The 16,933-nt window shown below is 40.6% G+C and overlaps 1 protein-coding gene across 1 annotated transcript; it reads right to left on the bottom strand.

Annotated features, from left to right (window-relative positions):
- On the bottom strand, window positions 556-1,947 carry LOC109725243. The gene has a single exon (XM_020254352.1). It carries the CDS (start codon window positions 1,945-1,947, stop codon window positions 556-558), a length of 1,392 nt encoding a protein of 463 aa, XP_020109941.1.

Raw genomic sequence — 16,933 nt, 5'->3', positions numbered from 1 at the left:
AAAAAGGAGAGTACAATAACACGCCATGCACTACACTAAACATAATCAAAGAAATGAAGGAAACAACAATATAATTATACTCAATTTTTGCATTGGTATAGTGTAAAATTATTATTATTATTATTATTATTATTATTATTATTGTAAAAATGTTTTGAGACCTCCTCAACTATATATAGGCTATTCTGAAATTGCTCCCTCAACAATTCTCTTTTCTGAGTTGATGTTCTCTCTGTTTCTATTTTTTTTATTTAATTTATTTTTACTGATTGAGTCGAAAAGTTTATTCAATTTAATGGCTGATCTCTTAGTTATTAGCTGTTAATTTTTCTAATTTTATTTTTTTAAAATTAATTAAAACGTTTAATATTGACGGAATTACTAATAAATTTGGTAAAATTTTTAATTTTTTTCACCAAAAGCACACAATAAAAAGTTAAAAATGCATGTATACTGGCTTAACTATAGGCCGGTGAGGGGGGCTCTTTCATAATTGCCTATAATTGAGGGGAAGGGATGTACTTACATTTTACTTAGTTTTGACTATTGACCTCTTTACTTTTGTATTATTGCATATATTGTCTGAAGAAGAGTGAGAATAAAGAGTACGAAGGCAGCGACGAGCGAAAGACCAACCCACGTGTTTGGGCAGTACTGCAACTTGAAGCCCCCATAAGCTCTGCTGACACGACTGTTATGATGTATCATCACGCGACCATAAAGATGAAATAGAGTACCGGGCATCACTTGTTCCTGCAGTTCCCGGTTCAAGTCCTTGAAGAATTGGACCACGTCGGCGTTGTTATAGCTGGTGCTCGCTATTGTCCCGCTCTCCCGAAGTAGCTTCACATCCTTCTTACGCTGCAGAAGGCAGGACATGCATGCCGAGTAGGCCATGAAGCAGCGCACGTCGTTCATGGGATTCTTCTCGAACGCGATGAGGTTGCGGAAGATTTCTTCGCTGTAGTCGTAAAGGTGCAAAGTGGGGATATTGATCACTGCAGATATCTTCGTCAATCCGCGTGTGAATGTAATGTCCAAGTTGCTGCCTGAGTGTTTCTTCTCAAACTTTATAGCAGATTTTCGGAGCTCTGTAGCGCTAGGGATATATTGTTCTGAAGCGTCATTGCTACCTAGCTCTTCACTGTATATTTCGTATCCTTCGACCGGTACTCGAGACCAGTGGAAAAGATGGAGCAGATGATCAAAGTCCGCCTCGTCATCCATCTTCTGCTCTTCATTCCTCATGGGCCAGAGATCGCCGAAGAAACACAAAGCTAAGTGTTCGATCGGATCTTCCTTAAAGATGATCTCGTCTTCGGGGAAGCATTCCAACAGTTTCTTGATAGCGAAGAAGGGGATTTGGTTGTCGGGCATCAGCAAGTCGAGTTTGATCTGCTTCATGTATTTGGTAACATCTGAAGACAAAGTCATATACTCCCAGATCGCGCCTTGGGACTTCGGCCACCACCTTTTGTAGAATGGATTTATCACGAATAGTATGAAAGAGCTGTCGAACAGCAGCATCATATGGAGATCTTTGCTGCTCCATTCCAATAAACCTTCGCTGTAGTTGCTGCGAGCATCCTCTTCCTCCTCCTCCATCTTTGCGAGGTACTTCTTCACGTCAACCCCCAGTTCATTGACCATTAACCTAGTAATCTTCCACTTGTAATCATCGTTGAACGTCAGCGAATTCTCGCGGGGGTGGTACGGCCCGATCGCCACCGCTCTCGGCTTAGGGAGTTCTCGGAGGCCATTTGCTTTTCTCTCGCGCTTGAAGATGGTAGGGCCGTAGGCAACTCCAAACGGCTGTGCCGATAAACCCTCCCTTTCCCTGCCACGAGTGTCATCTACCTCTGATATCTTCTCGATCCATTCTCGCACCACTGTGCTCCTTCCTTCCTCTGCAACTTCTAATGGGGTCGTCAGGCGACTGTCACTCATACTGCTACTACATGAATCGGTTCACTACATCAAAGCAATATATTCTCGGGTGTCAATTTAGGCCATGTTTAGAATTACTACCTAGTTTTCTCAAAATGCTGCTGTAAAATTAAGTGCAGTCGCTTTAACAAATATGGACATACAAAAAGAAGTCTTGAAAAGCATAGAATTGTTATTGCGCGACCATGTGCATTGAGTTTGATGAGTATTGTTCTTTAATAACAACGTTCAAGCGCTCTTTCCCTATGTTTAGCAACTACTGTTTTTATAGAGGGATAATTGTCTACTTGCCTTTCAAATATCTCATTTACCCTTAACTTAAGGATAAATAAGAAATATTAGTAATGGTAAAAGAATATATTTAAAAAGATCAAAAAGCAAAATACTTTTTGTGCTCCTAACTTAAGGGCAAATAAAAAAAGTCGGTAATGATATAAGGGTATATTTGAAGGGGCAAAATAGTAATTTTATAAAGATAATAGAGTTCATTAACAGATTTTAACTAGGAGTATATTTGAAATAGGTTGGAACGTAAAGAGGATATTTTCAATATTAACATTCTAAGAGGGGTAAATCAGAAAGTCGGAAATTTTTTAGGAATATATAAGCAATTGCCCCTTTTATATATGGAGACTACAAACAATTTCGATTCTTTTGATTTAATTAAATTCAGTCAATTAAAATTAAAAATTTTGAAAGATTTAAGAATTTTGCAAAATATTTGTTAACAATTCGATGGATTAACAAAATTTAAATACATCGAACTAAAAATATATAAAGTGCAAAATTCATATGCATCAAGTTCACATAAACAAACAGTAAGAAACATCACAGATAATTTACTTGGAATTTGGTAATGTGAAAATTGCTTGGTGTAGTTAATTAATTCGTAGATTATCCAGCATTTTTATTTTTTTTTATCAATATCTAAATATTAATGAATAATTCGGGAAATTATTCAGGCAATCAAATATTCGTAAACTATTCATTAATTCTTAAAACAATGGGACAATTTTTACAGTGGTAATTAGCAGTTCGTTGTTTATGGAACATTTATTTTCTTTTGCTAATTAATTTAGAGATATAGTCGTTGAATGTAACATAGCTAGCAGTAGATTTTTCAAATTAATTCAATTTTCCAATTCCGTTCACCGAAATCATCTAAATTAAATAAAAAAAAAACAAAAATTCAGCAGGTGGTAATAAATAAATAAATAAATAAATAAGTAAAGTTGAGGGACGTATTTTAAAACGGCCGACAGTCAAGGGGGGTATTCATACATTTTTACCAACTTTTTGCTTTTAAAGCCATATATGGATCTAGTTCTTTGTTCGATTTGAAATCTCTCAAATTATTATTTTTTTTTTTAGATCTCCAAATCTCCTTAAAACCAATTAATTTCTCACCTCAATCTTAAAACATGGTTTGAATTTTAGGAGAACAACGCAAAAATAGACAGATGTACATGTTAGATGCTAAGTTACCTGCTAATGGGTCTGTTTGGCGCTTTTTCTTGCTTGTGCTTTTAAGCAGCAGCCGCGTTTAACTAGTAGATTGTTTAGCAAGAAAAAGCAATATATTTTAAGATTTTTTTGAAGATTTTTTACAGATTAAATAAATAATAAATTTTCAATCAAACGAAATATAGGACAAAAATTAGGGTTAATTACACCGGCAGTCTCCAACCTTCGCACCAATTTTCACTTGAGTCTCCAATCTATGTTTTTTACAATTGAGTCCCTAATCTCTTAATTTTATTACAATTAGGCCCCAATCGTTAAAAAAACTGTTAAAATTAACGGAATTGCCACATCAGCGTCTACGTGGCAACCTTTTGCGTTTTAATTTAGGTCCATAAACTTTGCACATTTTCCATTTTAGTCCTTAAAAAAATTCAAAATTTTAAATTTAAATTCAAAAATAATATTAAAATTAAAATTTTAAACTAATTAGAAATAAGAATTTTGAATTTGAATTTAAAGCTGAATTAAAATTTTGAATTGAAATTCAAATTTTAAATTTAAATTTTCAATTGAATCTAAATTTTGAATTCAAACTTAAAATTTTGATTTTGATTTTGATATTTTAATTTACATTTAAAATGAAAGTTTTGAAACCGAAATTTAAATTTAAAATCTGAATTTAAATTTAAAATCATATTCAAAATTTTGATTTTAAATTTTAAATTTGAATTCAAAATTTAAATTTGAATTTAAGATTTGATTTCAATTCTAAATTTGAATTTAAACTTCGAATTCAAATTCACATTTTGAATTTAAAATTTCAAATCGAAGTTTGAAATTAAATTAAAATTTAGAATTCCAAATGTGAATTTGAATTAAAAATTAAAAATTAAAAATTAAATACAAAATCAAAATTTGAATTCCAATTAAAATTTGAATTGAAAATCAAAATTTAAATTTAAAATTTAAATCTTAAATCAATTTTTTTTTTGAATTTATAAATTTAATGGTTAATTATACCGTTGGTCCTTAACCTTTGCACCGTTTTTCAATTCTGTCCAACCTTTTTTTTTTTTGCAATTCACTGACACAGTGCCATCGTGGCGCTGACATGACGCCTCCGTGGCGCTGACGTGGCATTTTTCGTCAATTTTAATAGCTATCTAACGGCTGGGACTTAATTGAAATGAAATCAAAAGATTAGGAACTTGATTGCAAAAAAAAAAAATTGAAGATCAAATTGAAAAATAGTATAAAGATTAGGGACCATTGGTGTAATTAACCCACAAAAATTATACAGCGCCGTCCCCAAACTAGATATATGGTTTGGAATCCGTGCGGCCGTGGCCGCGGCCACCATCCAATCCCGAAGCAAAAGGTAAAAAATGCATGGCGACCGCCCAAACTATTGATTGTTTTGAAGTCAGTCCTTTAATATTTTAGATTATTTAATTCTTGATTTTTATTTGAAATCTATATTTAGTTAAAATTTTATGAAACTTAATAATTAAATTAGTTTTATCAAATGTAATAATCAAACTAATTAAATTTAGGATCATATTTAATGTAAAAAATTCAAGGCCAATTTGCATAAAAAAATCATTGGTTTTGAATTTTTGCAAAAATAGCCCTTTTTTTGGATTTTGCAGATTCGGACCAGATTTTTAAAAAACTCATTAAAATATCATTATTCTCTTTTCTCTCTTCTCTTTTTTTTTTTTTTTTTTTTTTTTTTTTCTCTCGTTCTTTTTTCACTTTCTCACCGAAGAGGGCGGTGGAAGTGGAGGCGGAGGCAGAGGCGGAGGCGGAGGCGGAGGCAAAGGCGGAGACGGCCTGCCTCGCCTCTGTCCTGCGCGCCTTTGCCTTCGCCCTCGCTCGCACACCCTCCCTCCGTCTTCCTCACCTTCGACCCGCCGAGGCCGCGTCTCGACTCCTTATTTTTTTCCCTCTGACCCTCCTCCACCGATCAAGGTCAAGTATTCTGTAAACTTGTTCGCATGTGCAGTAGTACTTCAGGAGCTTTTGTGATTTTGATGGAAAAGACAGAGAATTCAAGCCAAAGTGAAGATTGTTAAATATGTCTCGAATTCTAGTACCGTAAGATTTTCTAACCCTATTCTGTTTTGATTATCCCATTAAGTTAAGTTTAGATTATGCCTAATTTTATTGAGATATTCCTAATCTTAGTGGGTTTGTATTCCTAGTTGTATTAGGATTTAGCCACTATTATAAATATACCCTTTATTCCATTGATTTAGTGCAGAAGATGAGAGAGAGAATATGGGTGTATTTTTGGGATTAGGGTTTTGTGACAGAGGCATATTTTGTATACCACTTTAATTATAATGAAGATTTCGGCTCCGTCTTCGCCCGTGGATGTAGGCCGATGGCCGAATGTAACACCCTGAACTTTAGCAAATTGTAAGGTTCTAGGGTTCGAATAGTGTCTAGTACTATTCTTGCTATGTTTGAGGGTCGTTGACTGTGTTCCGACCTATTTACTCGCGTCGTGAGGAGCGAGGGTGAGTACTTAGCACCAAAACCTCCAAACTGCAGGATTTGGGGTGCTGAGTACCGGTACAAGAGAGAGGGTACCGAAACCCCGTCACGTAACCGAGAGGGCTGCTCTCGGGTTTGGGCTCTGCGAGGCAAGATACCGGTATCGCATCGCCCGAGTACCGGTACTGGAGCCTGGTACCGATACTGCATCGCGCGGGTACCGGTACACTACAGTCTGTCTGCTTGACAGAGGCTGGGGTTTGCGCGTTCGGCTGCGGGGTACCGGTACTCCAGCCCACGTACCGGTACGCAGTACAGATGCAGTTTGCATGTTTTTTAGGGTTCTTTTTGGAATTGTAGCAATACCTTATATAACCCCACACCCTTTGGAGGGGCTCTCTTGTGCTGCAACCTGAGGAGAATGGAGGTGAGTTCTCCTCTATCTCTTTCTAGATTTCTCTCATTTTTCTTGTGAGATTTCAAGGATTGATCTCTCTTTTCCTTTCCTCTTTGCTTGGTGATGGTTTTCCCACCTTGGAGAAGCTTTGGAGCAAGGCTTGGAGCTTGTTTGAGGAAAGAACTTCAACTCTAGCACTTTTCTAACTAGGATTGGAGTTTTAAGAGAGGTTAGTAGCTTTGATCTTCCGTTTGGATCATGTTTTGTTGGACTTTTAGATATGAAACCTAGATCTGTGAAATCTAGGGTTTTATTTGAGGGTTTTTGATTTGCAGCCTTTGGGGTTAAATTGATGGTTGTAGAACTCTCTTCTAGGTTGGATTAGAAGTATCTTAGCCACCATTTTGGATTTTGAAGAGTTTTCAACTGTTTAAGGTAATTTTCTACCTATTTATGGGTTGGGTTAAGATGATCTTGTGGAGTGTTCGTTCGAAACCCCTAACCCTCTTAGAATCTTTGTTAGGGAGCTAGGAGACTTGTGGGCATCCTCGTTCGTGCAAACGAAGGGGAATCGAGGAGTATCCGGTGGGTTTGACCTCACCGAAATGGGTGAACTCCCCCTATGTCGTTGCTTTTATTATAGAATGAAAAATCATGCATAATCATGCTAGATAGAGCATAAATGAATTTATGAATGCTTAAAATGCATATGTCATATATTATGGTTTGACAACTTCTATGTAGTAGAGAGACAAGTATATAGTGAACATGCAAGTGAATGGCACTCTTTACCTATAGTTGGAATCATGTTTCATTTAGTGAAAATGACAAGTAGAACATGCTCTTGGACATAGAACTCATGCTTGACATAGTGAACAATAATGTCATAAAGTGGCACTTGACTTAGTAAATAAATAAACTTTTACTTGATGACATAGTGATAGACCGTTGGATCATTAGCATTATACCATGTTTTAGACATGATGACTGTGGACTTGGGACGGATGATTATTGCTTGCTTGCCATTGTGCTCATTCGCACATGTTTGTGAGGGTCGCTCCCCACAAGCCGGTACTCCGGAGATAGCTAACGCAACACAAGCTCGTCCATGCGGGATTGGGCGCCGAAATAGGATGCCGTGGGGGAGGCTCATTCGTACAGTGGGAATGTTGACTACCACGGGGCTATTAGGCACGGCGCAAGTCGGACTACACATGTGTAGATCCTAGTTGATTGGAACATTGACAAATTAAGTTATAATGTGGATATCATCACTAGTTAGTGCATACTAGTTGTACATACTCATTCATGTTAGAATAGCACTTATACATGTGAAACTTCATGCTAAAAGTAGAGGCAAAGTTGTTAGTAGATTCTATTACATGTTAATTATCCATGTTGTTCATTTCATTTATACATATACTACTTTTGCCTCCATGACCTAGTGGTGTATTTCGCTGATGTCGGCAACTTACCCACTGGGAAGTATTGACTAATAGTTCTCATTCCCATTGTGTTGCTGTTTTTGTTTAAAGAGTCATTCACGTCGGGAGAGGGTAGGGATCACGGCAAGGGTGTCGCCTCTAGCTAGATAGCGAGGTGTTTTATTTTAGGTGGTTTATCTCTCATTTTGTTTTAGTTGGAGAAAGAGAGTTTTTGTACCCTATGTGTAGAGACCACCACTTTTGTATCTAGTATTATGTTATGAATCTCAGTTGTATGTTTCACTTTATGTATTATGATCGTTGTTCAGCTTTTTTATATTTCCACTTGTCATAAGAAATTAGTTGTAATTATGCTCTGATATCATGATAGATGCTTTTATTCTTTTGTCGTATCTATCATATTGTTATAAACGCCTTATATGTTGCAGGCATATGGCGGGTCTGGACATGCACCAGGCAGGCTTTCGCTAGTCCCGGGGCGTGACAGATTATATTAGTATCAGAGCCTAGGGTTGAGTCTTAGTGGACCTAGCAAACCTTAGGCCGGTTAGACTATAGGAAATAGGCTCGTGAGAAACGGGATCTATTTGACTTGTAAGCGAAGGTATTATGATTGGGTTGTGAATTAACTCTAAAATATTGGAGTTTAATCGAAGTGTGTAACTTCTAACTTTGCGGAGGGTTACGTTTGCGGCCGACAACGTAACATCGGAAGTTAGTAGTAAGGCATACTTCATTACTTTCGCATGATTTGGGATATTATTTTCTTTGAGTGGGGTTCCGATAGCCTTGATTTACTAACTTGCACTTTTATGTTGTTGTAGCTTGCTATGCAGACTACTGGCTCTAAATCTGTTGGAGCGGATAATGCGACGAACTTCGAGGAGGTGGAAACCTCCGCTACCTCCGGATCTAGTGAGGTTCGCGAGTTGAGGACCCAGCTTTCGGTCCCCACTGACTTGGTGGCACAGCAGGCGGCGGCGGCTCAGCAGCAGGCCGATGCAGTGCGCCGACAGGAGGCGCGGATGAAGCAATTGGAGGACTTACTGCTTCAGCAGTCAGCAGCGAGGGAGGCTCAGGATCTCGCACCACCTGTGCCGGCCGAGGATGTAGCAGTGAGGGCGTCGTCCCCCTCGCCTGGAACTTCACGGGTTGCACCCGTTGTTGTGCCTTAGGAGGAGGTTGTAGCGGCACCCTCGGATCTTTGATGGAGAGAAAGTCGACCACTGGATCGTGGAGAAGTGATTGATTGTAACGACCCAGCCCACTAGCAATAATAACTCGTTGGGCCCAATCAACAGCCCAAAATGCTTAAGCCCAGTTATTATTACTAGTGTCTAAATCTCTTATAAACCCAATGACAACCCCATTCTCATCCGATGTGGGACTATTGGGGTGTCACAGATTCCCCCCGTTAAGGTCCTGACGTCCTCGTCAGTCCAATCACACACAGCCCAAGATCACTAGGCTATGTGAGACTCGTCTCGCTAGCCCGTCATCCAGACCCTGGCTCAGCCGAGACTCGCCACACATGTCCAGCTGGTGAACCGGCTCTGATACCAAATGAAACGACCCAGCCCACTAGCAATAATAACTCGTTGGGCCCAATCAACAGCCCAAAATGCTTAAGCCCAGTTATTATTACTAGTGTCTAAGTCTCTTATAAACCCAATGACAACCCCATTCTCATCCGATGTGGGACTATTGGGGTGTCACATTGATGCATATGGAGAAACTGTTCTATGATACTTTTGTGGAGGAGAGGGATAGAGTTTGGCTCGCTACTGACCACCTAGATGGCGAGGCCTATCGTTGGTAGACGGATATCCGAGATAACCCCAACACCGACTTATCAGCAATTACTTGGAGGCGGTTCAAGGAAATGTTGTTGGCAGTTAACTTCCCGGAGAGTGTCAAGAGACAGATGGAGCGGGATTTGCGCAATTTGCACCAAGGAGACCGGACAGTGGCAGAGTATGAGCGAGAGTTCTCCTGACTTTTGCACTGTACCTTTTGTTGTGAGGGATGATGAAGACAAGGCCCGTATCTTCGAGATGGGTCTTTGGCCTTCGATCTTCCGCTTCGTGCAATCGTCGAACCTATAGACATATCGAGATATGGTGAACTGCGCGCTGATAGTGGAGAGAGGCACGGCGGATGTGCAGGAGCGCCGGGAAAATTTCGACAAAGGGAAGGAAAAGAGACCTGCGGCTGAGGGTGTGAGTCAGACGCACTCTAGGAGGCCGCCGAGACACCCGAGGAGTCAGTCTCGGGGGCGCGGCTCGTCGGCACAGCGAGGAGGTCCTGGTCGTCGCCAGACTTCGCGTTCTGTGATCTGCGGTGGTCCTCATTCTCCACCGCAGTGCCTACATCGTGGAGGCCGGTGTTTTCTCTATGGCTAGGAGGGCCATTTTCGGACTGAGTGCCCGAGGGATTTGTCACCGGCACCGTCATCTGTGTCGGCATCGGCTTTGCCAGTTTCTAGCCAGAGGATGCCATCGACGCACTACCAGCCTGGGCGGCCACCCGTCCAGCGTCAGACTGAGGGGTCACGACACACCCCGAGCGGGCGCATGTATGCGGCCCACACAGAGGAGGCGGCAGCAGCCGAGGATGTGGTGGTAGGTATCATTTTATTAAATAGCATTCAAGTTCGAGCTTTATTTGATACCGGTGCATCGCATTCATTCATAAATCGACTGTTTGCCGAGTTGCATGGCATACCTTTAGTATCTTTGTTGCATCCGGAGCGTGTTGTTGTACCCGACCATACCTTGGACATTCGGGAGTTTTGCCCCAGTTGCCCTGTTCGGGTAGGAGATTGGTTTATGCCCGTAGATTTGCTAGCCTTGCACAAGCTTGGGGAGTTTGATGTGATTTTGGATATGAATTGGCTGACCAAGTACTACGCCACTATCGATAGCAAGAATCGAACGGTGACTATTAGAGAACCGGGTCAGGAGGAAGTTGTGTTTAGGGGATGTCAGAGCTCGCTATTTGCGATGACGATTAGCTCTTCGCGAGCTAGGCAGCTGATCAGCAGAGGCTGTGTAGCCTATTTGGCTAGTGTTGTGTTGAGGGGTGATGGCACCCCTAGGTTGACGATATTCCAGTGCTACGGGAGTTTGTGATGTGTTTCCTGCAGAGTTATCTGGTATGCCATCTGATAAGGAGAATGAGTTTGTGGTAGATCTCGTCCCTGAGACTACCCCAATCTCAAAGGCACCCTATAGGATGGCACCCGCTGAGTTGAAAGAGTTGAGGGCACAGCTGCAGGATTTGTTGGATAAAGGTTTTATTCGACCAAGTGTCTCGCCTTGGGGAGCACCGGTTTTGTTCGTGAAAAAGAAGGACGGATCACTTCGCTTATGCGTGGATTATCGTGAGCTTAATAAAGTCACGATCAAGAACAAGTATCCGTTGCCGAGAATTGATGACTTGTTTGATCAGCTTCAAAGATCTAGAGTGTATTCCAAAATCAACTTACAGTCGGGATACCACCAGTTAAAGATCAAGCCTGAGGATGTGTTGAAGACGGCTTTTAGAATACGGTATGGACATAATGAGTTCACTGTTATGCTGTTTGGGCTTACTAATGCTCCGGCAGCTTTTATGGATCTAATGAACCGTGTTTTCAAGCCTTATCTAGACAGATTCATCGTGGTGTTTATCGACGACATTTTGGTTTATTCCTGGAGTGACAAAGATCACGAAGAGCATTTATGACTTGTACTTCAAATGCTTCGGGAAAAGAAGCACTTTACCAAGTTGAGGAAACGTGAATTTTGTCTTCGAGAAGTGGCATTTTTGGGACATTTGATTTCGGGATCGGGTATAGCGGTGGATCCTAGAAAGATTGAAGCTATCAAGGATTGGCCTAGACCAACGAGTGTCATCGAGATTCGGAGCTTCCTTGGACTAGCCGGTTGCTACCGGAAGTTCGTCGAGGGGTTTGCTAAGTTATCTACTCCTCTTACGCGGCTCACGTAGAAGGGTACTAAGTTCTTATGGAATGATGCGTGAGAAAGGAGCTTTCAAGAGTTGGATGAACGATTGATGATCGCCCCGATCTTGACCTTACCGGTTGCTGGAGCAGGGTATGTGATTTTTAGCGATGCATCTTTTAATGGATTGGGATGTGTCTTAATGCAGGATGAAAAGGTGATCGCGTATGTATCTCGCCAGTTGAAGGATTATGAAAGGAATTATCCTACCCACGACTTGGAATTGGCGGCCGTAGTCTTTGCATTAAAGCTATGGCGTCATTATTTTTATGGCGAGCAGTGTGAAGTGTATACGGATCACAAGAGTTTAAAGTATCTTTTCACTCAGAAGGAGTTGAACTTGAGACAGCGCAGATGGTTGAAGCTGCTCAAAGATTATGATCTGATAATTCTCTACCACCCGGGCAAGGCTAACGTAGTGGCAGATGCTCTAAGCCGAAAGTCGACGAAAAACTTGGCGATGCTTGTACCCACACAACCATCGTTAATTGAACAGATGAAACGGTTGGAGTTGGAGGTAGTGGCTCCTGATACGCCCTTGAGGTTGATGGCTTTAGTGGTGCAACCTACCTTATTGGAAAGGATAAAGGAAAAGCAAGTTCACGATGTAGAATTGCAAAAGATTCGAGCTAAGATGGTTGATGGTTACACCGGTGAATTTCATATGGATGATCGAGGGTTACTACGTTTCCGCGAGCAGATTTGTGTACCGGCGGAATCAGGAATTAAAGAGGATATTCTTCTTGAAGCTCACCGTGCACCATATGCTATACATCTGGGAGGTACAAAGATGTACAAAGATTTGAAGCTACTATATTTGTGGCCCGAAATGAAAAAGGACGTTGGCGAGGTTGTAGCTCGATGTCTAACTTGTTAACGAGTGAAAATTGAGCACCGATTACCCGCGAGAACACTTCGGAGTTTACCTATTTTCGTTTGGAAGTTGGAGAAGATCACCATGGACTTTGTTATGGGGTTGCCTTGCTCACAGGCCGGACATGATGCTATTTGGGTGATCGTGGATAGGTTGATGAAATCAGCTCATTTTATTCCTATTCACACGACTTGGACAGGTGAGAGACTCGCACAAGTGTATCTTGATGAGATCGTGCGACTTCATGGAGTGCCTACTTCGATAGTATCTGACCGAAATCCCAGATTTGTGTCTCACTTTTAGAGAAATCTGTAGGATGATTTGGGCACTCGATTGGATTTCAGCACTGTTTTCCACCCTCAGAGTGATGGGCAATCTGAGCGCACTATTCAGACTCTGGAGGATATGCTTCGAGCGTGTGTGATAGACTTCCGGGGAGGATGGTCACAGCACTTACCTATGGCGGAGTTTGCTTATAACAATAGTTAATAAGAAAGCATCAAAATGGCACATTTCGAGGAACTTTATGGACGGAAATGTAGATCACCTCTTCATTGGAGTGAAGTTGGCGAAAGATTGGCTTTAGGCCCTGATGTGCTACAAGAAGCATAAGATAAAGTTCGCCTCACTCGAGAACGTTTGTTGACGGCTCAAAGTAGGCAAAACAGTTATGCTGATAAACGTCGACGAGATTTGGAATTCCAAGTTGGAGACCATATGTTCTTAAAAGTCTCGCCGACAAAGGGAATTAGAAGGTTTGGCATTCGGGGTAAGTTGAGCCCCCGGTTTATTGGACCTTATGAGATCTTGGAACGTGTAGGCCTAGTAGCGTATCGACTTGCATTACCACCGAACCTATCGGGGGTGCACGATGTCTTTCATGTTTCGGTCCTCCGGAAGTACATCTTCGATCCGGCTCATATTTTGGAGTTATGCCATTGGAGCTGAGGGATGACTTGAGCTTTGAAGAGCAACTTGTGAGGATTTTGGCTTGTTAGATGAAGGGGCTTCGAAATCATGATATCCCTTATGTGAAGGTTCTTTGGAGCAACTATGATAAACGCGAGGCCACGTGGGAGTTGGAGAGCGCACTGCAGGAGCGCTATCCCCATCTTTTTCAGATGGAGTTTTGAGGTAATTTGTTTTCTAGTTTCGCGGACGAAACTCCTTTTTAGGAGGGGAGAATGTAACACCCTAAAATTTAGCAAATTGCAAGGTTCTAGGGTTCGAATAGTGTCTAGTACTATTTCCTGCTGTGTTTAAGAGTCGTTGACTGTGTTCCGACCTATTTACTCATGTCGTGAGGAGCGAGGGTGAGTACTTAGCACCAAAACCTCCAAACTGCAGGATTTGGGGTGCTGAGTACCGGTACAAGAGAGAGGGTACCGAAACCCCGTCACGTAACCGAGAGGGCTGCTCTCGGGTTTGGGCTCTGCGAGGCAAGATACCGGTATCGCATCGCCCGAGTACCGGTACTGGAGCCTGGTACCGATACTGCATCGCGCGGGTACCGGTACACTACAGTCTGTCTGCTTGACAGAGGCTGGGGTTTGCGCGTTCGGCTGCGGGGTACCGGTACTCCAGCCCACGTACCGGTACGCAGTACAGATGCAGTTTGCATGTTTTTTAGGGTTCTTTTTGGAATTGTAGCAATACCTTATATAACCCCACACCCTTTGGAGGGGCTCTCTTGTGCTGCAACCTGAGGAGAATGGAGGTGAGTTCTCCTCTATCTCTTTCTAGATTTCTCTCATTTTTCTTGTGAGATTTCAAGGATTGATCTCTCTTTTCCTTTCCTCTTTGCTTGGTGATGGTTTTCCCACCTTGGAGAAGCTTTGGAGCAAGGCTTGGAGCTTGTTTGAGGAAAGAACTTCAACTCTAGCACTTTTCTAACTAGGATTGGAGTTTTAAGAGAGGTTAGTAGCTTTGATCTTCCGTTTGGATCATGTTTTGTTGGACTTTTAGATATGAAACCTAGATCTGTGAAATCTAGGGTTTTATTTGAGGGTTTTTGATTTGCAGCCTTTGGGGTTAAATTGATGGTTGTAGAACTCTCTTCTAGGTTGGATTAGAAGTATCTTAGCCACCATTTTGGATTTTGAAGAGTTTTCAACTGTTTAAGGTAATTTTCTACCTATTTATGGGTTGGGTTAAGATGATCTTGTGGAGTGTTCGTTCGAAACCCCTAACCTTCTTAGAATCTTTGTTAGGAAGCTAGGAGATTTGTGGGCATCCTCGTTCGCGCAAACGGAGGGGAATCGAGGGGTATCCGGTGGGTTTGACCTCACCGAAATGGGTGAACTCCCTCTATGTCGTTGCTTTTATTATAGAATGAAAAATTATGCATAATCATGCTAGATCGAGTATAAATGAATTTATGAATACTTAAAATGCATATGTCATATATTATGTTTTGACAACTTCTATGTAGTAGAGAGACAAGTATATTGTGAACATGCAAGTGAATGGCACTCTTTACCTATAGTTGGAATCATGTTTTATTTAGTGAAAATGGCAAGTAGAACATGCTCTTGGACATAGAACTCATGCTTGATATAGTGAACAATAATGTCATAAAGTGGCACTTGACTTAGTAAATGAATAAACTTTTATTTGATGACATAGTGATAGACCGTTGGGTCATTAGCATTATATCATGTTTTTGACATGATGACTGTGGATTTGGGACGGATGATTATTGCTTGCTTGCCATTGTGCTCATTCGCACATGCTTGTGAGGGTCGCTCCCCACATGCCGGCCCTCCGGAGATAGCCAACGCGACACAAGCTCGCCCGTGCGAGATTGTGCGCCGAAATGAGATGCCATGGAGGAGGTTCATTCCTAAAGTAGGAATGTTGACTACCACGGGGCCATTAGGCATGGCGCAAGCCGGACTACACTTGTGTAGGTCCTAGTTAATTGGAACAATGACAACTTTAATTATAATGTGGACATCATCACTAGTTAGTGCATACTAGTTGTACATGCTCATTCATGTTAGAATAGCACTTATACATGTGAAACTTCATGCTAAACGTAGAGGCAAAGTAGTTAGTAGATTCTATTACATGTTAATTATTCATGTTGTTCATTTCAGTTATACATATACTACTTATGCCCCCATGACCTAGTGTTATATTTCGCTCATGTCAGCGGCTTACCCACGGTAAACTATTGACTAATAGTTCTCATTCTCATTGTATTGTTGTTTTTGTTTATAGAGCCATCCACGCCGGGAGAGGCTAGGGATCACGGCAAGGGTGTCGCCTCTAGCTAGATAGCGAGGTGTTTTATTTTAGGTAGTTTATCTCTCTTTTTGTTTTAGTTAAAGAGAGAGAGTTTTTGTACCCTATGTGTAGAGACCACCACTTTTGTATTTATTATTATGTATGGATCTCAGTTGTATGTTTCACTTTATGGATTATGATCGTTGTTTAGCTCTTTTATATTTTCACTTGTCATTAGAAATTAGTTGTAATTATGCTCTGATATCATAATAGATGCTTTTATTCTCTTGTCGTATTTATCATATTGTTGTAGATGCCTTATATATTGTAGGCATATGGTGGGTTTGCACACGTACCGGGCGGGCTTCCGCTTGTCCCGGGGCGTGACACCAAACCACGTAAATATTGTGTGTTTTATTTTTCTTCTCTCTTTCTCGGATCTCTGTTGGTATTTTTCCACCTGACGAACTAGATCTTCTCATTTTTAGTTCTAACATTTAATATAAGCAATCTAAACCATATAAAAAGATATGCATAAAAATTGCTTACTAAAAATTTATAATAGGAGAGAGGAGAATTGGTTTGTATTAAAAAAGAAGAAGAAGAAGAAGAAAAGCCCAACCCCACCAAACTTAACAGAAATTGCCATGTTGATTATTAACTAAGGTTTCATAAATATACTAGCTAGTGAAGGCATCTGCATGTTGCGACAGGTAAAATAAATAAATAAAAGAGACTAAAGAAAGAAGAAACAATAAAAACATAAGAAAAATAAAAGAAAATGTTAAAAAATAAAAAAGAATAAAAATAGAAAAAAGTAAAAAAAGTAACAGTTGCAATAAAAGCATGAGAATGATAAAAAAAAAAAAAATAAAACCATAAAAATAATAAAATATACTTATAGCAAGAATAAAAGCTGAGAATTAAAATGTCACATGTCTTATAGTTCAAGCAAAAAGTTATAATTAATTAAAGTTTGAGAACTAAAGTGTCACATGCCTCATAATTTGAGCCAGAAATTACAACGCACTAAAGTTCGAAGACTAAAGGTAGCATGCCTCATAGACTAAGGACC

The sequence above is a fragment of the Ananas comosus genome, linkage group 19 (assembly GCF_001540865.1).
Source record: "Ananas comosus cultivar F153 linkage group 19, ASM154086v1, whole genome shotgun sequence".
NCBI classification, from domain to species: Eukaryota; Viridiplantae; Streptophyta; class Magnoliopsida; order Poales; family Bromeliaceae; genus Ananas; species Ananas comosus.
Note: the sequence above shows the minus strand (reverse complement) of the source record. Positions and strands in the feature narration are given on the sequence as shown.